The 25,462-nt window shown below is 39.2% G+C and overlaps 2 protein-coding genes across 2 annotated transcripts in view; both read left to right on the forward strand.

Annotated features, from left to right (window-relative positions):
* The window catches only part of LOC103479553 (phosphatase and actin regulator 1-like), a 50,791-nt gene extending 38,736 nt beyond the window's left edge, over positions 1-12,055 (forward strand). Inside the window, exons 7-12 of the mRNA XM_008434047.2 lie at positions 144-300; positions 4,194-4,249; positions 5,198-5,259; positions 6,614-6,754; positions 8,534-8,610; positions 9,766-12,055. Of these exons, the coding sequence (XP_008432269.1) occupies positions 144-300; positions 4,194-4,249; positions 5,198-5,259; positions 6,614-6,754; positions 8,534-8,610; positions 9,766-9,781 (509 nt within the window). The 3' untranslated portion in view covers positions 9,782-12,055. The remainder of the gene's footprint in view (positions 1-143; positions 301-4,193; positions 4,250-5,197; positions 5,260-6,613; positions 6,755-8,533; positions 8,611-9,765) is intronic.
* Positions 12,056-14,500: 2,445 nt separating this feature from the next.
* phlpp1 (PH domain and leucine rich repeat protein phosphatase 1) overlaps positions 14,501-25,462 on the forward strand; it is a 49,580-nt gene continuing 38,618 nt past the window's right edge. Inside the window, exon 1 of the mRNA XM_008434046.2 lies at positions 14,501-16,103. Coding sequence (XP_008432268.1) covers positions 14,501-16,103 — 1,603 coding nt within the window. The remainder of the gene's footprint in view (positions 16,104-25,462) is intronic.

A 25,462-nucleotide genomic window follows, 5' to 3' on the forward strand; every position in this document is an offset into this window, starting at 1 on the left:
CTAATGTAAGAGCAACTTTGGGGGGGGTCTTTCAGGAGGAAGACATTTCCTACTGGAGGTGCTGTGTATACTGTAAACTTTCACGTTTGGGCCCAAAATGAAAGAACTTTAAATCATTAATATGGCCTTTTTTATTTTGAAAGGTACTCTGGCTAAGAAAGTGCTACGAAAAGATTCTCTGGCCATCAAGCTGAGCAATCGTCCATCAAAAAGAGAGCTGGAGGAGAAAAACATCCTGCCTATGCAGACGGATGAGGAGAGGCTGGAATCAAGGCAGCAAATAGGCACCAAACTCACAAGGTGAATTGTACTTTAACCTAAATACAATTACTTTACACCTACTATAACTTTTTATATGAACTCAAGTGACTGGCAATRGCTCGTTTCAACTAAAGCAAGCATTTTGGGTCAGATTGTGCCGACAGAACTGCAGCGGGATCCAAAGCGGATCGGTCTCCATTTTTTTTTTTTTTCAAACTCTATTTTTATCCTTTTGTTTTTTTTCATCTTGTCTTCTAAACATTTGATAAGGAGACATGCTTTATCTCGTTAAGAAGTCTCTGAAAATGGAGCTGACCTAATTTCAGTGATGCATCCTCCCTCCCTCCCTTTTTGTCTCCTTCTCTTGTCTTCTCTCCAGCGTGTGCTCACAATCTCTCTCCTCTTTCTTCCTCCTGCCTGACTTCCTCCCTCGCTCACTGAATCACCACGGTGATGCATGTGCCAAACTAGCTCCACTCCAGTTTTTCACAATAGTGCTATGAAAATCTTTTTTTTTTTTTTTTTTTTTTCTTTTTTCTTCATACCAGCAATTTTACAATCTCACATGATGCTGGAGCTGATTCTTTAAACCACACAAATGAGTATTTATTTGTTGAGCTCATCCGGTGGTGTGAAAATGTGTTTGTCCTCTTTCTGATTTCCTATTTTTTTTGCATGTTTAATTTAAATATTAGTCAAAGACAACATAAGTAAACACAAAGTGCAGTTTTTAAATTATGGTGTTTATTATTAAAGAAGAAACAACTTCTAAGGTCTTCTGTGAAAAAAAAAAATACAATTAAAAATTGCTCCGTGCCCCCTGTTAAAACATAGCTTAAATGTGGTTTATCACACTTTTATCACCCAGGCAAGATTACTGCCTCACCTGTTCTCAACCAATACATCACTTAAATAGGACCCGCCTGACAAAGTGAAGTACACCAGATGATCGTCAAAAGCCAGGCATTGTGCCAAGATCCAAAGAAATTCACTAACAAATGGCCTCTATTGCCTTGTATAGCGTTTCACAGTACCTGCAATCAGTCACCCGTTCACGCACACATTCACACCCTGATGGTGGTGTGCTACCACACTGTTCCACTGGGGCTGCCATGCACCGGCACCTCTGGGCCCTCTGACCACCATCAGCAGGAAAGGCGTGTGAAGTGTCTTGCCCGAGAACTCGACAATGGAGACAGACAGAACGGGGATTCAAACTCCTTAATATGGCCCAAATTCTCTGAGGAATATTTGTAATACCTTGCTGAATCTATGCCTCAAATAAGGCAGTTCTTAAGGGAAAATCGGGTGCAAAGACAGGCTGTACCCTAAAGGAGGTTGTCTAGAGTTTGTTTCTCTGAAAGTTATGTAAGGACATGATTATCCTTGTAYTGTTTTTTACATGACTTTGTCTCCTCAAATGTTTGAATTTCTGATAGCCTTTCTGCTAGCTTTAAAAAAGGCGTTGTATACATCATCTGATTTGCCAAAGCAAGCGTACGACTCTTGATGATTTTACTTACTGCATTGCATTGATGGATTATTATAGATTCAGTTCGAAACCGGTTCAGTCAGTTTAAGCATGGCCCCTGTCAAGCTGCTGTTGGGTTTCGCATTTATTCTTTTAATGGTGTCAAATGAGCCACTGCTGTGTTGAAAGCGTTTGAAAAGTAAAAAAAAAAACTTACAAATAACTTCAGAACCTTATTTTTTTTATTTTATTYAGTTTGGGACCAAGTCGAGGTGTTTCATTCTAAATCTCATTGTCAGTTGTAGAAGAGCTTGCTCTGTGAATGTCAACTACTTAACTTTCCAGGGACTTGCTGTCAAAAAACTAGAGAATAAATACAGGGAAGAGAAAAGAGGGAGCCAAGTTTTCCTGAGCTGCACTTCCTATACTCGTACTAAGTAGGCCACTTCTTGGCCTTAATTGTATCTAAAATGTGCTGGATTTTGACTTGAGGTTGCATGATAATTTTTATTTAAATTTCAACAGGGTTGTTAAAGTCTGATTGTTTTTGTTGCTTTTTTTTGTGGACGCGTCTTTGCACCCCATTACAATATTGTTTAACTGAAGCTGGATCTGATGACTGCTGAGGTATGCGTTTGTTCGTGAAACCAGGCAGAAATCATGTTTTACCTCTGAAAATAGGATGTTGTTGAGTTAGATTTACCTTTTGAATAGTCATCTAAATCAGCTGAAAAAATGGAAAACAACAATAATGTACCCATTAGTCACCTACACCATGCTTCACTGTTACTAATGGGTACGTGGTTTGTTTAAGCAACAACTGTTACCCATTAGAAAATGCCAAAAGAGAATGCAGACATATGATCAACATGGTGACCAGCAAAAACAATTTTTGGATCGCTCAAAGCATGCAATCAATGATTGGTTGGTAGGCAGCCGCCAAGAAACTGCCCCCCAGGCCCCCTGCACCTTTTCACCAGTARCAGCAGCTTCCATGGGTCRATGGATTTGTGCTGTCRACACCAAATTCTAACTACATTGTCTGCAACCTCAGCAAAAATAAAACTTTATCATATGCAGACTAAAGTGAATATTTTTAGACTTCAGCTGTTTTTTTTGTTTTTTTTTGGTGAGCTTGTACAGCTTCGGCTGAATGATCTCAGCTGACTGCAATGGAACTGGACGTGCTCTTCCACTGTTGTAGCTCATCTACTCAAGTGCTAGACATGTGCATTTCGAGAACATGAACTGCTCAATTGTCAAGATCTGTTATCTGAGGATTAGCAGACATTGTGTGCGCGGGAAGCACAGCCTTGGCTGTTCTGCTCTGCCACTGTTTATGGGAGGCTTTTTTTTTTCCTCTGCTGAACTTAGTTTTGCAATGTGTTGCTTTTGCCTTACACTGAGAGATTATAAAAATCAAGATGTTTGCAGTTTTGAACCAGTCTGACATTAGGTTTTAAATTTGCTGCTTGTTTGAGACCCAAAGAGAACAAAGGTCTTGAACTTCACCTTCACATATTGTCAGAATCCAACCACAAAATTGTATGCATTTTTAACTCACTTTCTTATATGTGATAGGCCAACATAAAGTAGAAAATAATTGTGAAGTAAAAGAAACTAATGCATGCAGTTATTTATATTATATAGTAGATGAATTGAAGTCAGATGGGATGGAGAGCATCTGTAAACAAACGTTTGAAAGTCTAGTCACAGATTCTCACTTGGAGTTTAGTATAGTCTTTGACTAGGCCATTCTAGCAAATGGATACAATTTGATCTGACTTCATGTTTGGGTTATTATAGTGTTAGAAGGTTAAAATGAAACTTTTGTTTCAGGATTTCATTTGATCTCATTTTTAATCCTGAGCCACTTTTTAAACAAATCCATAACTTTATCCTTGTCTACTGTGTTCTTTGATCTCCATGTTAATAAGCATCTGTAACAAACATTTGAGGTCTTCAAAGAACATCTGTAGTTATGCTGATATTAAAATACTTGCATCCATTACCTTAGTGACGCCTTGAGACAACTGGTTCCACTGGATTTYATTTGCAAATATTAGAAGAAAGGGAGCTAAATACAAATGCCTCAGTCTTCAGATTAATATTTGTAACATATTTTGAAAACTGATTTTATTCTGCTTCAAAAATATGTGGTGATTTTTTTTGTAGGAATATTAAAACATCCTTATGAAGCTTGTGGTTGCAAAGTTCAAGGTGTAAAAAATTATGTTTTGCAGGACACTTGAATATCAGTTTTAAAGCCACTGGGTTGCTTTTACCAGTGTTTTCTATAAATCCAAATTTACCTGCATATTTTCAAAATGTAATCATTACATGACCAAAGTGGATGAAAACTTTTGCTATTTTGCGTACCGTTTTTTTTTTTTTTGTTGTTGTTTTTTGCCTTAGCTTTTCCAATGGGTAATGTCCTGACAGTGTATGTGTTTCTTGTCAGGCGCTTGAGCCAGAGACCAACAGCAGAGGAACTAGAACAAAGAAACATCCTCAAACGTAAGTGTTAGAATTTTCCCCAAACTGTAAGAAGTGTTGTAGTTTCAGAAAAAAAAAAAATGGTGTCAACATTTACTTTGGAAACCCATTTTTCATACAGTTCAGCAGTTTGACATGGTCATACGATTGACGTACATTTGCTGCTTTGTTCCTTCTTGGTCAGTCGTTTTTCGTGAAGCAGGCATGCAGCAGGACTCCCTGAGAAACTCGTGTCTGCAGAGACTTGTGTCTTAGTTCAGGCGTACACCGTATCAGAGAGAAGCAGCTCTGTTGCCTGGGACTTTGCCGCTCTCACATCAAAGACAAGCTTACCAGCAGTTCCTGCTTTCCCAGAGGCTCCTGTATGATAGGCAGTGCACAGAAGGAAAGCACAAATGAGTGATAAATCCATCGCTTCTGCACACACACACCACACCAAGGTTAAACAAACGGCTTTTTTTCCCCCTCTGTTTTAGTAAGGAGCCATCGAGAATACAGAAGCAGCGACAGCAGTGCATACATGTTGAGCACCAGTACATGTTTGACTGGTGGAGCTTTTGCAAACAGGGTTCCAGGAGGATTCTTGTTGAGCGTATCTGTTTCTGTAACTGCCTCCTGTGTTTGGTTTTTGTGCGTGTGATATGGTGGAAAATCTACAGTTCMAACGCAGAAAGTGGACCGCTCGCTAAATTAAAACCACGGGCCCCGTAAAAAAAAAACACAAAGAGGACTTGAAGGGAACAAAACAATAATTGTCTTTCCCAAACCCAAGTCAAACAGCAATACGGTCAATAACTGAACTGTTKAAAGCATTAAGAAGTGTTTTCCAGTCAAGTGTCATTCTAATGAGTCACTTTGTGTAAATAGTGTTTTTATCCCTTCAACAGTTTTATTAAAATCCCACAAAGGGCCTGCTTTTTGTATCTGCCTGCTGTAAAGTAAACCCGCCACTCTTCTCAATCTCTGCAGCTCGCAATGAGCAGGAGGAGATGGAGGAAAAGAGGGAAATAAAGCGAAGGCTGACACGAAAGGTGAGTCCAAAATAGCTCAGAAGGTGCAAACTCACACTTGCTGTTCAAACCACTGAAGGGAGCAAAAGAAAGGTCAGGGTAAATAAACACTAGAACAGTGAAAAAATCTCGTCTTTTACAGGGCTGGCATTGTGTTGTTTTTTTGTTTTTTTTCTTTTTTTTAGCTTTTTCACAGGAGAGACTCGTGTCCTTGCTGCCCTTGCTCCTTCAGCATGTTGTCTTCCAAATATTTTGACCCCATAGGGAGGTGTTGTTCCCCTCAATGTTGTTTATACAGTAACACTTTCTGCTCAGCAGCAGACACACTGCACTGGAGTAGAATCTCTAATGTTGTTGAGCTGATATGCGTGGATTAAATAAAACCAAGTTAAAGGAATATTAATCAATTAACTTTTTTTTTTTTTTTATCTAAATGTTTGAGTTTCCAAACACTAAACTGAAGTGGTTTCGATCAAATAATTATGCATATCTGTTAGAATGGACCAGTCGGAGTTCAGGTACTAAATACTATTGAGAATTTGTCACGGTCATAAAAGTACACAGGTTCTTTAGTTGGAGAAACGGCTAAACTTTGGGCTCAAATTTCCCTTTGAGTTAGAGTTCTTCTTGTTACCTTAGTCAGCATGTAGTTCTAATATTCTAAATTAATTCTAAATAATTATTTAAAAAAATAATTAATTAATTAATGCCTTATTCTGAAGGGGATTCCACCAGAAACCTGATTTCTAAAAACACAGGTTCCTGTTCTGCATTAAAACTTCTGGGAATCTTAGAGCTGAATTCTTAGGATGATCATTTTGAAAGTTTAAGTTGACTTGGATAAACCTTTTGATATCAGTGAAGTGTGTTATTATTTGCAGACTTTTGAACAGCAAGATATATTTTTCCATTGGTCTGAGTACACTAACAGACCACAAACGGTCATTATTTCTCGGGTAACAGATGTTGATTACCRTGCTGAAGAATACTGTAAATGTTGCAATGTTTATAATGTAATTTTTACAAATTTATTGGTTTATAAATGAAGCATCATCTGCTTTYGCTGAAGTATCCCAGTCTTTTATTAACCTAATTCTATTTCTTAAATACCTGATTGTTTAAGATGATTAGAGATTTTTTTTAAAGATGATGCACATGATCTAAAATTTGAAGCTCTTGTCCAGATGTCATGACTTGTAGAACTCTGTGATCCAGAACTGTTTGCCAATATGTTTACATGGAAAGCACCTAATTAGCAAGTCTTCCTTTTGTGTGCTTGATTATATAAAAAGTCTTGAGGTCCGTCTTATCCAGCAGCTTCAAATAAATTTACGTTTTTCTGTTTCATAATTTTTTTTTTTCCCTYCTGTTCCAGTTGAGCCAGAGGCCCACTGTAGAGGAGCTGAGACAAGCCAAAATTCTTATCAGATTCAGTGACTATGTAGAGGTCTCGGACGCCCAGGACTATGACCGGCGAGCCGACAAACCCTGGACCCGACTCACGGCGGCTGATAAGGCTAGTATTACTTTGACTATTTTAATTAAACTGATGTAATCTTTAATTTTTTTTTYTTTTTTTTTTTTTACCTAAATGTTATCGTCTGTTCAAATTGACGTTGCGCTTCCTCATGGCTGCTTCACATGACGTAACCCCTGACACAGGCGAACCATGACTCAGCTAGATTTAGTGTTTCTTCTGTCTTGTAGTGTCATGTTCCACTTCAGCTGTTTTGTTTCTGAATGCGAGTAAACATCCTGAAGCAGCGCGGCTGCTGACTGTCCACCGATCTACGCCGCTGACTTTTAATGAGAGCCAGACTTGTGCTGAGTGCGTCTTCTACCATCTTTCAGTTTGCTGACTCGTGACTCAGAGCACCCCAGGTCACACCTGAGGAACTCTCGAGAACATCATAGGGAATCAGCATTTTTATTATGCAACTAAGTCCCTTACATAAGAGAATAATTGGATAAACCACGCCTCGGGACCCCTAACCGTGGTGCCGTTCTGCTGACGTTTTCCTCTYCTTTTTCTTCYATTGGGTAGAGAGTTTTTGTTCTGCTGTCCTCAGTACTTGCTCCCTGAGGCTGAAGATGTCCCCCTGAGTCATGTTAAATAGTAAAGCAATAACATCACCTTGCTGGATTGCCGTCACACGTAACATTTTAAATTGGATTTAAAATCCCCCTGGCAAACCGATTTATGTCCTGAACTTTTCCGCTGCTGAAGACGTATCTCATAAAGGCAGTAATTCAGCGGACATGGACTTCTGACGCAGTAATACGGTGCTCGGTATGTGAGCCGAGTTCGAAACTTCTCAGAGGATGGATCATTAGCAGAGGGTGAGGGCCGATGTGACTTGCCTAATTAACAAGCATACTGAAACCACTCCTGAACTACTACTACTGCTGCTGCTGAAACCTAGCTTTGATGTTTGTTTTTATACCATTGTCTAAGAAGCACAATTCCTTAGCGTAAATTTGATGTTTAGAAGCTGAACTCGGAGTCATCAAAATAAGACCAAAAAGTAAACTGTATTTTATAAACCTGCACACACAGGCATTTACAGTTTGGGTGACTTGAATTATAAATTGACTGCGTTTACAGATATGATTCCATCTCCACATGCAAAACCCCTGGGAAAGAAAAAAAAAAAAATAAATATATATGTAATAGTGTAAGATCATCATTTTCCAACTAAAATTGTAAAAAAAAAAAATACATTTGACGTTAATTGATTATAGAAAGCTGTATGTATTGGCACCGATAACAATTCTTATTAAATAAATTTAATTGACAAAGTATAAGTTGATCAAAGTGTTAAGAAACTTGTAATTCGTAATCTATGACTTACTGTTTAACAAACCTATACTTGTATAATACTGAGGCCCATTTCTCTTAGCCACTGTTAAAAATAGGAAAGGAGAGAGAACATGACATGCCAATGAATCGTGTGTGTGTGAATGAATGGCCGTGTCTATTGTAAAGGGTCTACATTTCTTGGTGTTTTTTTTGGCATGTTGAATTTCCTAAATTTATTCAGAGGCATAATTGGACCAGAAGAGGACTGCTTATCATATTAGGGCTCATGGTTGTCTGSAGAGGGAAAAAATATGTGGGTCTTATGGTGTAGAAAGAGAACTCAGTGGAATTGTTCATGGCTTTGAGTGAAGTATAAATAATGCATGAAGTACACAAAAAAGTGTTGGAGTACATGGCTTGGAGACTGCAGGGGGCGGGGGGGGGGGGTTCTGAAAAGCTGTTGCTACTTTTCTGAATCTTATTTCACGTCTACAGGCAGCAATCAGGAAAGAACTCAACGATTTTAAGAGCAACGAGATGGAAGTCCATGAGTCAAGTCGTCATTTAACCAGGTAATTAGAGGAATTCATTTTGAATCCGACTTTCCTTTCATTATTGTACCCCTATTGCTACGGTATCTTGCAGAGGTATTCGTTACCCTTGGACCTTTTCACACTTTGTTACATTTAAGCCATAAACTTCATATTTTAATGTGTGGGACCAACACAAACTAGTGCTYGATTGTGAAGTGCAAGGAAAAGTTTATACAACAATCAACAGTTCTTCACAAATAAAAAGCATAACATTGTGGTGTGCATTTGTTTTCAGCCCTTTGTGCTTGTTCTTAAAAACCCTAAACAAGATCTTGTGCAACCAGTTTCTTTCTGCAGTCATCCAGTTGGTACATTACTTGTGTGTAATGTAATCTCAGTTATAGTATTTTGTGAAAGTGTGTAAGAGGTTGTAAGGCTGTTTGATGCTGGATTTGGTTACAAAACCATCTAATAAGCTTTGGATGTCTCACACAGCCATGTTTGTTCCATTGTCTGAAAATGGAAAGATTGGATCACTACTGCAAACCCACCAAGTTATAGCTGTCCACCAAAACCTGCTGCCCAGTCAAGGAGAGCATTAATCAGAGAAATACATAAGGGTTACTCTGGAGGGCCCTTACAGATCTATAGCTCAGATGRGAGAATCTGTTTGAAATTCACAAATCTGACCTTTTTGGAAGAGTGGTAAGAAGGAAGCRGATTACCACAATCCACGTAGRGGATACAGCAAATGTGGAAAATGTTGTGCTCGTCAGTCGAGACCAATCAGGTCTGAGCCTGTCTACAGGGACGCTTTATTTATTTATTTTTTTAGTAGTATTTCAGCAGGGACAGAAAAGCCAAATAAAAATGACTAGGAGATGGCTGAAGATAAATGCAGGGCAATCTTGGAAGAAAACATATATGCCGGTGGTCTTTTGCTGCCTCTAACAGAAGACTAGAGCGACAATGGAATGGATTAGATCAAAGGATAAAGTGTTACAAAGGGGCCCAGTTAAAGTCCAGTCCTAAATCCGATAAGCTGTGTCAAGACTTCCTGTTAACTGATGCTCTCCGTCCACTTTATATTCACTTTTTCTACTTTGTGTTGATGTTTGTAGTTTTTGGGTAATTAATTTGAGCATAGTTTTAATAAAATARCTAAAACATTTTTTTGTTTTTGTTTTTTTACAGGTTTCACAGACCATAGTAGACCACAACTGTCTCGAGCAATCCAGTCTGCTCCTCTGGAGAACCTTAAGTGCTGGACAGTGAAACGGTGCCCGTCTCTTCAATAAGGCCATGTATTCTGAAATGCCTTTTCAGGATTTACACATCTGAGTCAGCGCTGCACACCAAKATGCTGACAGCCACTGTTCAGTCCCTTATAGTAGCACAAAACAACTTTAGGTAATGCACATTGCCCCTGTAAGGGSCTCATTCAACTGTCTCTTAAACCTCTCCGCTGAGCTCTCCGGCTGGCGCTCAGTGGTGTGGAGACTGGACAGCCGAAGAGTCCTCGTTTGCRGTTGATTGACACATGCGGCAAACCTACTTGGGTTCAACAACACCACCACACCAGTGGACTTGTCTCAGTGGACATGTTTTTAATCCCCTCCTCTCCATTAGGCTGTCACTATGAACTCTATTTAGCTCTTGTGGACAATCCTGAGTGAGGATGAAGAGYTAATTGTTCCAAGCTGATTAAGTGAGAAGAGACTCCATCTTTACTGTTCCTGCTGGGATTTTAGAAAGAAACATAAAAGGAGGAAAAGCCTCCAGCATTAGAATCATGTGCAATTTTTTTTTTTCCTTCTGCTTTTCCAAGACTACAGCGCCCTCTGGAGTTGTGAGTCCAATATAGTCCTGATCCTGCTCCTCCATATGTGCAATTCTAACTGTAACCAGCAATGCTGACATCTAATTGCTAACTGTGAATTTGAGAGTCTGGACAATTGCCAGACTCTCTCCAGATGTATATTTTGTTGATACTCAAGAAGGAAGGTTAAATTTAAGGAATAAAAAAAAAATCATGTTTAGATGACTTTTATTAATGTCTTATGCATTTTACAGTTAAATTTGCAGCTCACAGAAATTTTCTGATTTTAGTGTAAAACTCTTTTCTTTTTTTTCTTTTTTTTAAGTTGGTCAATTTTAATGTTTTTAATAGAAGCACTTCAACCATAAACACCTTATTTAAATGTCTGTATGCATTCCAGCGCTTTGAAGAGAGTATTAAGTGATTGCTTGCCACATTTCTCTTTTTTTATTATTTTTACGTGTATTTGCTTATATATGTTTATTCTTGGCTCGAAATGTGCACTGTATTATACACTTTAATTTTATACTTACGATATGTCCCTGAAGCTTTTAACAAAGCAATACCCTTTGTAGAGAGGAGGTTCAGATGAATTCTCCCCCCACCATTTGTATGTTTTTTGTTTTTTTTTTTTTCTGTGCAGATACGCTTCTGTCTTCAGGGTCTAACAGTTTGTTTTATATGGATGTTTGCTTCAGAGTTTTTGCGGAGCAATTTTTCCTTAAAGGATCATGTAAAATCTGCCTGGATAGCTTTACCAACACGTTCGGACAAGGTGCAATGAAAGTGTCATGGCTTGTGATGCACAGTGTATTTAACGGGCTCTGACTTTACCCTGTTCTGAGTGACCATTTTGAAGACCTTTTACTGCTTACGTACTTTGTACTGTTAAGAGTTCAGCTTAATTTATTTTATTTTTATTTTTTTCAGATTTGTAAGTTTTTTTTTTGTTTTTTTTTTTTTAACTGATCCCTATGCCAGTATTTCAAGACTTATTCTTTTTGCTTATTTTTTTAAATTATTTTTTCTGCTGTATTACTTTAAAAGTTGCAAAAGAAATTTTCATCAGCAGCAGAGATTAGAAGCTGCTCCTATTGTGATTCATCTCTGTAAAGGAACATGGGTTCTGTATTATTTTAAAAACCTAAGCAGTGTTAGGTGAACTGATGGTATCTGGGGATGAAAAACATTACATTTCTTTGTTCTGCATGTGTTTTATATGCCAGAAAAGGGGTGTTGTTCCAGTCATCACTCTTATCCATACCATAAGTATTGGAAAACAATCCTGATTTGATTATGCCATGTCTTCTTACACACACATGCAGTGTTTTATGTTGAATTCACTTTCTGCAGAACTGTAGTTGGTCCCCTTTAAAAAAAACAAATAAAAAAAATATTTGCAGGTTCAGAAAATGGAGCATTATAGAAATGAACACGCAGTATTTTGAAATTGTTAAAACACRACCAGAGCCAGTGGATCAAGCATGAGGTTTGGCATTTTGCTGGAATAAAGGAACATGATATCAGCAATAATCTGTTTCCTTTAACAAGTTGGCGGTGTGACTCAAAGTAGTCTTTGTTTCTTTTGTTTTTGTTTTAATTCCTGAAATGCAGATAACCATGTAAGGAACACATCATGCCAATAAAATTCTATTTCTGAATGCATTTAAATAGTTTGACTTGTCTTTTTAACATTTAAAAGCTTTAACTTTTAAGCATTTGAATGTTTTTTTTTATTTCCTTTTAGGACTGAGTACTTTTGAATTATGCAATATAGTCTATGCATACTAATGCTAATTTCCAAAAAGCAACTTGCATGCTAATTACATATTCCATTAATGCCAATATTGATGAGTGACATAAACCTAATGACCTAGATTTTACATTTGCATCAGTAAAGCAGTAAAAATGCTTGAACCAGTGAATTACTGATTCTAATTGAAAAATTAAGTGAGGAATTTTTCAAATCAGAARGGTGTCTTTATTATGGCATGTCAGATTTTTTTGAGTAAAATGGGCTTTGTCTAAAATAACATTTAAAAAGATAATGTGGGATATTAATAAACATTGATAAATGGTACCAACTAAGGAGGGTATTAACACATTTTCATTAGACATTGCTTGCATTTCAAAGAATTGTTCACTGATTTAAACCTGAGGCATTCCAGAGATGTGCTAGGGGACAATTACAACACATCAGGTGTCAATGATTTAAAACAAGGCTTTAATATCTTTTTGTTATAGYCCTTAATCATTAGTTCAATGTTATAAATGGGAGGTTAAACTATTTGCTATAAATAATGCCTTTCAAAATTATTTTTACCACTTCTTCCACATTTTGCTTGTTGCAGCCACTGAGTTAAAACTTCAATATACAGCATTTAGGTTGTATGTGGAAAATAGTGCATAGTTAAGTGGAGGAAATAGTGCAAATGTTTAGTTTATGTTTTTACAATTAATGTGAAAATTGTGACGTGCAYTTGCATTTAGCCTAAATCCAGGGCAACCGCTCCCATGGTGAACTGATGGTGGCAGTGTCATGCTGTAGGGAATGTGCTTATCTGCAGGGACATGGAATCTGATCAGGGCTGCAGGGTCAAAATGAGTKAATTAAAGTACATAGGAAAGGAAGWAGTTCTTTCAGAGGGCATTTTGAATGAAAAATATAAATGTTTGCTTCTCTATCAAARTTATGTATAACTTTGTGTTGAAAATGTGTCATAAATTGCCACTTTTATTTTTTAATTCARGGGATGTGTGAATACTGTTTCAAGATACTGCAATAACTAGATGGCCAAATTACTGGTCTCTCACACTCTGCAAAATAGTTGAGCATTATGTGAACTATAAATCTTTAGCCCTAGCAAATTACAACAGGTCAAAATTATGTGTTCCAAATGGAAGATTTTCCAGCTTGAAAWTTTTAAATCATACAATATATTCATTAGTTAAATAGTACAGTGAGACAATAAAGGGCACACATGTAATAATTTCTGGATATTTTTAACTACTCTGAAATTAACTAAGGTACTTTTTAATCTTATATGGTGGCACAGAAAACAGGCTTAAAAGTGGTGTTTTTTCTCATGTTTCTTCAGCTAAGCAAGTTGCACCAATACAAACAACACTAAGAAAAACTATTTTTGAAATTGTGCTTCAGACTTTATCAGCTTTTTTCTTGTTGAATTTAGAGAAAAAAATACAATATCCTCTCCACTAGATGGCAACAAATACAACAAGATGAGAGCGTATCTGAGCAGTGGCCTTGTGAAATGGCGTCCTGATGAGATGGTGCCGAAGTAGTTTCACTCGCCACCACTAGTCGCAAATAAGATATACAGCCAAGTTTATTTTATCCATGGATTCGAATGTCAATTATGTGCAATACAATGAAATAAACAGGCTGTTTTTGTTGAATTATTAGAAAATATGGGTGCGTTTTTTGAATAGCTTAGATAGCAGTTCGCTGTCGGCAAATTATGCTTTCATTTTCACTGCAAACAGAGTTCACGCAACAAGTAAAGAAAACTATAGCATACAACTGCCTCAGGCTAATGCCAAACATTTATAGGAGCTATGTTTACGCCTCTCCTCAGTTCACCGCCCTGCTCAACTGAAACGGAACAAAGGAATTCTGGGAAACGTATTTCTTGCATCTTTKTCCTAAGTAGATCTCTTGTTGTGGCGAACACGTTTCCCAGAATTCCCTGCGTTGTTGTTAGCGACCCCATCTTGTGCCCTCCTCATGAATATATATCAGCCAGTATTTGCGTAGGAGGTCTGCCGACGTTCATTTCATATTCTAGCACTGTATTTTGGGACGCACGGTACAGTCACGTCTCCGCCCCGATCTGCCCCCTTAGCGCCCTGCCTCTTCCCAGCGAATTTAATCGGGTAAAATGTTTTTTTGGAACCGCGGAGAGCACTTCGACGGGGAAAAGACGGCGAGAAGTGAATGACAACTAAGGACATAACTCGGCAACGCCGCCTATTTGGCGGACATTTATCACGCTGGGAACATTTTAAGGCTTTTAAATGTAGGGGGTTTCAGGAATAACCCACTGCGCACCGCTATTTATTGAGAGTGGGGGGTACTTTTCTCTGACAGAGATGGAAAGTGTGCAGGCTGTCGTCGAGGATGCGCCGTCAGATGGAGGCGCGACCAAGTTAATGAAGAAGCCCGGCGGGCCGTCTGTCGCCCGGGGGACTCCAGCGGATGATGGCGGTAGACGGTCGGCACCCTCCCGCGCTGAGACTAAGAACGGGAATAGCCTATCTCATTCCGCCTCCATGCCGGCGACTAGTGCGTCAAACCGGGCCGTGGCGTCTAATGGCCGGGGCTCGTCCAGTAACTCCAGCTCCCTCCTGTTGAGACGGCGGCGCTTGAAGAGAAACCTCTCCGCCGCAGCTGCAGCAACAACTACCGCCGCCAGCTCAGCTGTCACTGCGAAGATGAGCTCGGCCCTGTCCTCGGCGTCCCTTCACACCCGGAGCCTGGACAGGAAGACCCTGCTGAAGCACCGCCTGAACCTGCAGCTGCAGCCAGCGGATCGCGAGTGGGTGAGAGCGGATTTGCACCGGGGCTGCATTCACGTACACGACAGGCTGACGTCCTCATATCCCAGGCCAGTCCTTTGCACTATGGACAGCACAGCCGGCGAGGTGGCGCTCCGTTTGAGTAAACTCTGCATCAAGTCGAGCTCTGTGATGCGCATATTTTGTAAAGATACCTCCAAGACTGACCAAAATGGCAACTGCAATGTGAAGTGTGAATTTAATGACGATTCCTTTCATGCGAAAGACGGGTCACTAAGAAAGTGCAACCAGCAGACTTCCTTAGGATCTGCAGAAGTGAGCGGGCATCCCGGTGACAGATTGAGGCTGCTGCTTATGGAGAATGCAGATGACAGGCAAAAGCAACAGGAAGTTGATGGGAAACTTTTCACCCCCGAATCAGAGTCACAGGATAACATAACCTGCTCGCTGTCAGACCTGAACTCCAATATGGATATCCATAATGATGACGATTCGGAGCATAGGAATGGCGTGGACAGCTACGGATTAAACTCTGGCTCAGATGTGGAGAGCAGTGCGTTTGATGACCTGAGCTCAGGGGCCCGGCTCAGTGAGCACAGAGACTCCCTGAGTGATGACATGATCCTGGGAACAGAAGCATCCATCCTGAGCCCCTCATTTGACAGTGCCACAGAGGGCCACGACATGTATGGAAGTTCCTCAGACGAGCTGGAGCTCGACTGTCCAGTGTCAGGCTCAGGCATTGACCACAGCAATGGCATCTCAGCTGTCACTGCGAGCTACACGCAGTGCAGCATGGGGCATTTAAATGACATGACGAAAAACGTGGGCCCTGATAGCAGACTGAACTCACACAGTTTGGGCAGCCTGCCACCCAGCAGTAGTGGCGGCTCATTGTCAAGATTCTGCTCCACAGATATTACACCTGGCATTCAAGACTGTGGTCAAGATGCTGTGAAACAGGAGCCGACAACACTCCAAAATGGAGATTGTAGTGATACCAGCCCCACACTGTATGTTCAGCTGCATGGTGAGGCTGTGAGGAGGCTTAGTCCAGATGAGAGGCCTCTGCAGATCCAGAATGAATTTCTGTTTAAGCTTGGATTTAAGGACCCTTGGAGAGTTCAAGAGGAAGGACTCAACACAGAAATTGGCTCCCTGTTACGTTTTTATGCAGGTAAAGTTTTACATACACTAAAACCTGTTGAGGATGCATTCTTATTATGACGATTAATTCTGCAGTGTTTATAACTGGTTGTTAACCTGTATCTAGGCCTAATTCAGGTACACATCATTCTGTTGATTTCTCAGGGGGACTTAAGTTGCTCTACAAACAGTKCTTCTCTGGCAAGATACATGCTAAGTTACTTTAGATTAGAGATGCACTCATCAAGTTTTTGGCAGCTGATGCTGATTTCCATTCTTGTTTGTTGTTCTTGTAGAAATGTGACTTTCTGATTCAGATTATTACAGCTACAGTTTCCTTCTTGGAGGCAGGAGTTTTGAATCAAACAGGAAACGAYGGAATTACAAGATTCACAGTTTATTCATCAAAGCTTATGTACCTAACCTTTWTCTGATTTGTATTAAAACTGGAAAGTGCATCAAAGTTCACACGTTTGGCTTTTGGTGGGAGATGGATGCACAAAATAAAAAAAATAAAACATCACATTGTTCAGTAACTGACTTGATGATCAGAGGAATGGGAGAAATTGTCCATTTCCAATACCGGGATGACTAATTGCTGCATCTCTACTTTGGATGGATGTTATTTAATATTTCCTACTCTGACTTTGTTTGCTCATTGGTCACAATGTTATAAGTGGGATTGTGATGCAGAGGTTGTTGGCGCTTGTCTATATCTACCTTGCCTCTGGAACTTCCTCTGATCAATCAACGTATTTATTTTTAATTTCTTCCGGCTTTAACTGTCTTTGTTGGCCTGAAGCAGCCCACTTTGCTCCCATGGACATGCATGACACTGCCACAAAGGCATTCAGCACAACTTATGGTGTGCAGACATAAGGGGCCCTTTCCGGCTTTTGGCCCATTATCATCCAAATGAAAAGCCTGAATGCCTTTGTGGTTGGATGGAGAATAGCGGTGGGAGCGGTATGGCCTGGGAGGACCATAAACCCCCTCTGTGGACTCTGTGAGTTTAAGTCATTGAGATGCTGCGCAATGCCTGTCCCATTGGCATCCAGCACAACTACTGTCACACTTACTGCCTGCCAAGCTGAGTTAACGTGCTGCTCCGCCGAARCTCAGGAAGCCCCCTTTTTCTTCACCAGTATTTCTACGGTTGTTGGAAGGGAAGCCGGGGGTGGCTGAAATGTGCGTCTGGTAAAGATGTTTGATGAGCAATTGTTGGCACTAAAGTTTGACATATCGAGAGCTCCCGTAAGCTAAAAACGGCCTCATGATTTTGAGTTCGCAATCACACACAATCTACAACCTGTGGTGATTCTTAAACKTCCTTGCTGGTGTGCAGAATTGATTTTGTTAGGWTGACATTACATGATTGGCTATATAAAAATTCATGGAAGTTAATTGGGATGTGCATTAAAAAAATKTCTCAAATGAAGCAYACAWGAGCCTGTGTAGGGAGTTCAAACGATGCAATGGGCYAAAGATGCATTGATGCTCTTCTTAAGTTAATGCCTCTACATCCCATGTGAGACAGCTCCACAGCAGTCACTTGAGATAGCCTCCAGCTCTCCTACCTTCGAGAGCACCACTCAAAACCCGGGCTGCTCATTCTGCAAGTGACCTAACTCCCAAGCACATATGTGAAAGGACAATGACTAGGACTCTCAGGCACACAAGCTTGTCCTGCATTTGAGAAAGAAGGACTGATGCCCTTGTGACATGTCTGTTGGCTCCTTGACCATTTCTTTATGCAGCTGAAGCATGTGAGGAATGTACGCTGGCTTCTCTAGAATGTTAGGCACGTCTGCTGAGCAGGAAGTGGAGGAAGGGGATTTTGGAGGCGGGGATGCATGAGGGTGATAGTGTGCAGACACATGTAGAGCTTGTTTTGAATGGTTGTTCTAAACAGATAGGGAAGATACGACTGACCTCGGCTGACAGCAAGGCCGGTCCCCTGTCACTCCAGAGGCCTTTTTTTTTCTCTCTCTCTCTCTCTGCATGGCTGTTCACGCTGAGCGACCTTTGATACAAGAAGTCCAACATACAAACCATGCATAATTAGCTAGTTGCTGAACAACAGTGTAATACAAACTTTATTGGTAAACAAATACATTTAATAGAAAGGCAGKATGCTTTGTTTTATTGTGCTAATATGAGTGACACATGAGGTACTCCGCATGATTAAACTTGCAGTACTAAGATATAAAGAGCCTGTTAAATGGAACAGTTGCCATGGTGCATTATGCCAGGTTGTCTGGACAATGCAAAGATCGGTTTGACTTGGAAGAGGTCAGGGCATGCTTCGAGTGAACCGATTCTGCAGAGGCCAGATGAGAAAACACACTTTGCCCCTCATACACACACACTCATGCACACACATGTATAGAAGGACGACTAGATCAAAGGGCCGCTGTCCTCTTTGGCAGGCCGATGAGGGATCCTTTCAGAACTGCCCACAGAGGAGTCTCTTGTAATGCCTGGTCAGCTTTATTAGAGAAGAAAGAAGTAAGAAAAAAAAATCTGTCATAAGAAAAATTGGTTAARAAAAAAGAAGGAAACTAAAAGTTAATTAGTTCATGCAAATTATGTTCCAGACAAGTCCACAATTTGACAACTATATAAAGTCTGGCTTTTCTGGAGATTTGATGTCTGTTCTCTTATTTTTATTTTTTTACAGTTACGGTTTAATTGCCCATATGTGTAAAATCATGCAGTAGATAATGATTTCATCAAGTATTGAGAGTATCTCCTGCTGTGATTGGTGTTTTCACYCACCATGAATGAGATTTTTAAATACAAAATGTTTCTTAGCTATTTTGAAAACAGTGCTTTTCCTAAAAAGAGTAATTAAAACCTCGTAGATTTCTTGACCTAGAAACATATAAGGTATTACTTTTTGTGTATCAAAGCTGGTGGCAATTTCACAATGTGTCACTGTTTACCAAGCTTGGCATGAAAAATKATTCTTGCAGAACAAAGCGGTAACGTGCAGCGGGAATGCTCATGATGATTCTTCCTTCATGAGAAATAGGTGCACTAGGACCTATATATAGCACTCAACCATAATAGTAAAAATAACACCCGTTATAACTGTAAAGCTTGGTTTCTCAAAATAACATTTATAGTGCATTACTTTTTTATTACATCAAAAATTCATTGCCAATGTTCTTGCCTTGAAATAAATAATATTTTAGCGCTTGTTGGCTCACTGTTATTGAACTTCTTACTCAGCAAATCCCGACAATATCTCGAGTTTATTACTTTGAGCTCAAGCCARACTCCACAGCAGACATTTCCAGGAGGATCTGGGTTAACTCCAAATGCATTTTATTTTAATTTACAAGTTTAATGTTTTTATGAATCTGAACAGTAAATGACTGTCAAGTCAAGAAGCAAGGAGAAGCCTCACATTTACAATAAACCTCATTTACTCCCTTATGACTTTCCTTATCACTAGAAACCTGTTTAGAGTTTACGTTTCGATGCCAGATCGCTAGAAGATTTAAAAAGTGTGCAACTTCAAGATGATGCTTAGTTTAAAAACACAAATTTTGTTTCCTTTGTTCAGATTAAAATACTAATTCAAAAGAGAAATTTTGTAAAATGCAAAAACATTTTCTCAGTGTAGCTGAGAGAGATAGATGGCATATGGCCTCATAAATAAAAGAAAACAACAACAGCATGTTGTCGTTTTCAAAGACTTCGTCATGAAACTTACTTGTGCAGATCGTTCTGAAATCTCAGCTGTGAACTCCATATTTGCCTTGTTGCCTCTGGGAATGTCTGAGGATGCAGCAGCCAGTGGCRTGATGACTTAAAACGTCTCTGCAGGGTTTAAAGGCTTAATGAAGCTCCCAGCTTTCTCCAGCAGGCTCTGTGGCAGCTATTAAGTGAAGAACCAGTCTCTCTGTCTTGTCTGTGCCACGTCGCTCCTTTTGTACAGTCAGCGCGCCAGATTGCTCCCACACTCGCACTTTTTGCACTTCTATGAAAATAATTTTCAAATTCCCAACAACAAGCTGTAGAGTCTTCTTTTTGTTGTTGTTGTTGTTGTCGTTTCCATTTGTTCTTTATTCATTGTGTTAATATCCCCTCATTTTGTTAAGTTTGTTTGCATTTTGGTATGTTGAAATAATCTATTATGAAATCTGATGTTCGGGTGTCATTTTCTCTTGGATTTATTAGATTTGAATAATCATTTATCCACCCTGTATGTGAAGGAATCTGCAAATATCATTTGCAGAATTAAGGCTCCCCAATTCATACCTTTAATTATGCTTGCTAAAAGTATTTTTAAATGTACTTTTGCAGGTATTATGTAATTGTGGCATAAGATTTCACACGTTTCAGAGCTCAAGTTTATTTCTCATGTCATTTAACCACTCTGAAGAATTTTCTCTCAGAAAAAGCAAGCAAGTTAAGCAAAATGTTTTTCTTATATTTTACCCCCTGTTTGATGTTCAGGTCTGTGTTTTCACTTTTTATTGTAGCAAAGAAAATTGAAGTAATTCACTTTTCAAACTGAGACTCATTGACCTTGGGACATTTTTCAGTGAATAACATAAATCAGAAAAAAAACAATTGATGACCACCCATTATACACCTTCCCTACACATTTACATTACTTTCAGGGTGTTCGGGTCCACCAGACCCAGAGCTGATAAAAGTGTGTCTCTTCATGCTGTGCTTCTTTCTAGGTCTGTTGTTTGTGTGTGGGCTTGTGTGTGTGTGTGTGTGTGTCTTTTAGTGTGTGTGTGTGTGTGTGGGAGGAAGAAGTGGACGGTGGGATTCCTCTGGGTTTTTTGTATGTGCTTGTGTATAGTACTTATAGAGGATCATTTTCACCAACACAGGGAGGTCATTCGTGGAAACTGGGGACATTTTCCTTATCTTTATTTTGTTCAATTGCTCTGCGCTCTAGTTAGGTTTGAGGTACAGTGAGAAAAAAAGTTTTGGTAAAGGTTAGGATTAGGAATATACTTGCAATGGTTAGAACCCTTAGGAAAATGTCTGGCATTCAATAGCTTGTTATAAAGCCTTATAGATAAATTTCCAGATAAAAATAAATGTGAATTCATGTTTAATTTATTTTTTAAAATGTATGTTTTTGTCATAAAACAAACATGAACAAGTAGTACATTTTTTGTAAGTTAAAAAGCAAAAAAGATCAACCATATTTGCTGTTTCTTTTGATGGAATTAAAGTGAAATGAACATGTTTTTGTAAGTTAATGTAAAAAGCCATTTTTGTGTTGAATTTGAACTGTAAAGTGCAGACAACACTGACCGTGTAACCAAAATATAAACACCTTACAAGGATTAAGACTTCTTTTTTTTATGTGGAAGTTGGTCAAATCAAGCTGAATCTTCACCTGGATCTGTGCATCAGCTGAGTCAGATTTTGAGAGGATAGCATTTTCAGCTCCTGGGTGTTACAGCTAACAGAACTGTTTTTGTTTAATATAGATTGCCTTCATGGCCGACATTCCATCCCCTCTCTACTTTCAGAGCAAATCTTCCTCCCTCTCTCAATTTCTCTCATGATCGATCCACCTCCCCCTCCTCTCGCTATCTTTTCTTGCATCTCCTCCTCCCTCACACCATCTGACAGATTCCATTTATCTTCCCATATCTCTGTTTTCCTTTATATTATTGCCTTCCATTCCAAGATCTGCTGGTCGCCCTCATAAATGTCTTTAAAAGCATTCATGAAGGTACATGACAAAACACAGCTACTGGACCAGGAGGTTGTAAATTGACTCTTGGGTGTGGGATGGTACAACCCTGGTCTGCTTACACAAAAATGTACAACAAAAAATTATATATAATTAAATAAGAAAAGCAACCATTTATTTTACTGTTAGCATAATATGCAATTGTTCCGCGAGTTTATAATTCCTGTAAGTTCTTCATTTTGATTTAGATAAATAGACTGAAGTATAAAAATTCTACAAACAAGCTAAATGTAGCAGTATACAAAAGTATAACAAGTTTATAGTTGCTGATTTATTTTTCAAGATAGTTAGCCTGCCTGCACCCTGTTTCTTTACAGTCACTTTTAGTTTTTTGATTTTAAGTATTTCATTAATTACATCATATGATATGATGTACATTAATTACAACAAAAATGTTACATTGACTAAATGAGTAACCATTAAAAAGGGGCATCCAATGCAGTAATGCACAAATCACAACATTAAGTTTTCTGCATTGTTCATGCACTTTGCAGAGTAGTTTTACCAGTTAATGCAATACCAGCAGAATATTGTGTTTATGTGGTCCAAACCTGCATGGAAATTAATCACATGAGAAACTTCAATAAGGGATATAACGAGATTCTTGGCAATTTAAGTTTTCAAGATGATCATTGTTCACGGTTTGCTTCATCCTCAGCTTGCACATTACTTAAATTGGGGTATGAGGCTTGTCAGAATAAGATTCTTGCTCGTATATAAAGCTGAAGTGCTTGCAGGTTGATTGCTCCTTCTGTATAAGTTGTTTTCCTCTATAAAAAAAAAAAGTCCTTTAGACCAGATGAGATTGCTTCAGAATCCACATTGGAATCTCTCCATTGTTGCAACTCCAACGTAGTGTTTACTAAGACGACCAATCACCTTAAAATTTTTATATCGGTGTAGAGTAAGGAATTTTTTTTTTGTGCAATAAGATGTTTTTAGTCTATTTCTGTTTTTTTTTTTTCTAGCCAGCTTTTTAAAGACCATGAGTTTTTGTGAAAAAGTTACAAGTTCCTCATTTTATTGTGCTGTGTTTTATGGTATATATTTACTTACAAAAAATGCCTCTATGGCTATTTACAAYAACAAGAGTGATGGGTGATGGTGTTTTAGTTAGGATTATCTATTTTTTGCAACACTTTTCCAAACAAGCAAATTTGTCTTTCTTGCAAGCAAGGGATAAGTGCAACTTCCCTTCAGCCAGCTGACCAGCGGTGTGCATCAACAGGTGGGAAGAAGTAGCCCTACGTTGCTAAATTCTCCACAAATTCACACATCATTAAATTGACTTTAAACTATAACGGATGGAAAATCACAGCTGTCTTGAAATCCTAACTTCTTTTTATTTTGGCATACCTTGAAAACGGTAATTGGCCACCACCTAGTCCCCATATTTCCTTCTTCCCATTTAAGGAGACATACATTAACAGAACGCATAGCTGTATTTGGGGCAGGGAAGTTGGCAGAAACAGAAGGGGAAATGATTTAACTAAAGTTCTCCTCACTTTGCTCTTAGCAACCGAATCTAGGCTAAACAATGTCAGGCTAAGCAGGCACCTCTTAGACATAGAACTAGGAAAATTAGCTGTAAGGGGAAGCGGCTTCTTTGGCCTTTTGRGAGAATCCTGACCTCTCAGCTGTCTTCCAAGCTGCCCTTGCCAACTGCTCCCCAAAATCCTCACATGGTTGAACTTGTTGTTGCCCATTAGCAAAGGCATTGAAAGGGATCCCTCCATGGGGAAGACCGACTGTTCTCGACCTGAGCACCAGTCGCAGCTTGGACTGCATGCATGAGGGAAGATTAGAGGCATGCCAGCAGGGGCTCACTATCCGCGGCTTTGATCAGCAACAGCACAGCCTAATACCAGACAACATCTGCACCTCTCTGCATTAAAGAGGCCCAAAAATTCCGATTAGGGAACATGAGGCCCGCATGCCTGCTAGTGAACAGGACAGAAGTGTGTCAGTTCCTGGATGGGAGGTTTTTAAATACCACCACTCCACTATTGCTTATGCTGATTTGTTTTACAAAGCCAGGGTCTCTAGAGAGGGGTTTTTGTGCTGTTGCTTCTTAGCATCTCATTTGATCTAATGTTCCCTGAGCCAACACAAAAAAATAAAAAGACAACAACCGTATTTGCAGGGTTTCATCTGCTAAATTAAATATTTAGTCATCAGAGCCAAAAAGAAAAAAAAMCCAAAAAGACATGTCAGGAACAAAAGACAAGTTAGTTTGGTTGAGCAAACAATGATTGTTACTGAAGTGTGAGGAGACTGATGCCAACTTTATGTTTGTATCATCAGGATACAGCAAGATAAACTGTTTGGGTGGAGCTTGGGCTATGTTCCTAATAAAAGAGGACATAGTTAGTATGACCTGACCTAGTTTAAAGTTCATCTGTACTTCTCAGAAAATGCTGAAGTACAAGTCTAATGCTTCCTCAATGKYAAGTGAGTCTAAGATAAAAGRTTTAAAAGGAKCTGCCGTGATACAGCCACATGCAAATTTACATATTTTACAGCTGCAGAGAACTTCAGCTCAYTTTGCATTTTACAGATAAATCCACGTCATTCTATTTTCCTCACCTTAAATGTGCAACGTTAGTTTTTTGATWAACTCTCAATAGAGAAYTTCTTAATATCCACTAAAATGTGGAGGAAGGCAGAGGTGATAACAGGAAACTCTGCATTCAAAAATAGCTTTTTATAAAACATGTTCYGCAAGACCATGAAGCAGCTGCTTAAAGCTATGAGTGATACGCTTGTGGTTGTTATCATGAACCCAGACTCAGTCRAAACTTACTGGTTATTATTTGACATTAGAATTGTAATAAAATATTATTGTTATTATTTGGTCACGTTTGAGAGTCAAAAAGTGGCCTTTGACTCTTCTGTAATACTTCCATAACTTATAACTTGCATAAATTACATAAATTACATGCTTGGATTCATCAGGTAACAGAACATGTTATAACATTTATATTTTGYATCAGCTTGTTATTAGAAAAAAACAGTCAGCCTTTTGAAGGTTTAAGTTTGTCATTAAAGTATCCCTTTTTTAAAACTTTGTAAGTCAGTCTGTAAATTTAAAGACTTTTAAAACACTAAATTTATGAAAACAAGGYAAGAGGCTGTTATACTGTATTAAATGGCACCAGTGTTACCTCAGTGCGTCTGAATTCTGAAGAAGTACGTTTCCGCCAAAATATACTGAGAAGAAAACACTCCTGCTGTTTCTCAATCATTAACGTGGGAATTGTCCCCTGTGGGAGCAGTTTGATAATTACCCAAGTTCTGGAAAAAAACTGACAGGCACCTGTTGTACCAGGAAGTATCCTATCACTTTCCTTTCGTCACGTGCTTTTCCTTGCACAAGCTTGTCTTGCATGGAACAGCTTCCAACTGCAGCTTCTGTTTTTGTTTTTTTTTTTGTTAAATTTTTCTTTTCTTGCATTGCTTACTGCTTGTCCATCTGGTTGAAAGCGTTCGCTCTTTAGTTTTCTCACTGTCACTCCCTTTTACTCTTACATCCCCCTCTAAACTCCCACTCCCCGCACCCCCTCCCTCCACTTCTCCCTCAGTGCCACTTTGTTCACATGGCCCCTGCATGTGACACAAAGCTGTGCCAGAACACCCCGGATGCCCGTCTCAGC

Source organism: Poecilia reticulata, linkage group LG17 (genome assembly GCF_000633615.1).
Source record: "Poecilia reticulata strain Guanapo linkage group LG17, Guppy_female_1.0+MT, whole genome shotgun sequence".
Classification (NCBI taxonomy): Eukaryota; Metazoa; Chordata; class Actinopteri; order Cyprinodontiformes; family Poeciliidae; genus Poecilia; species Poecilia reticulata.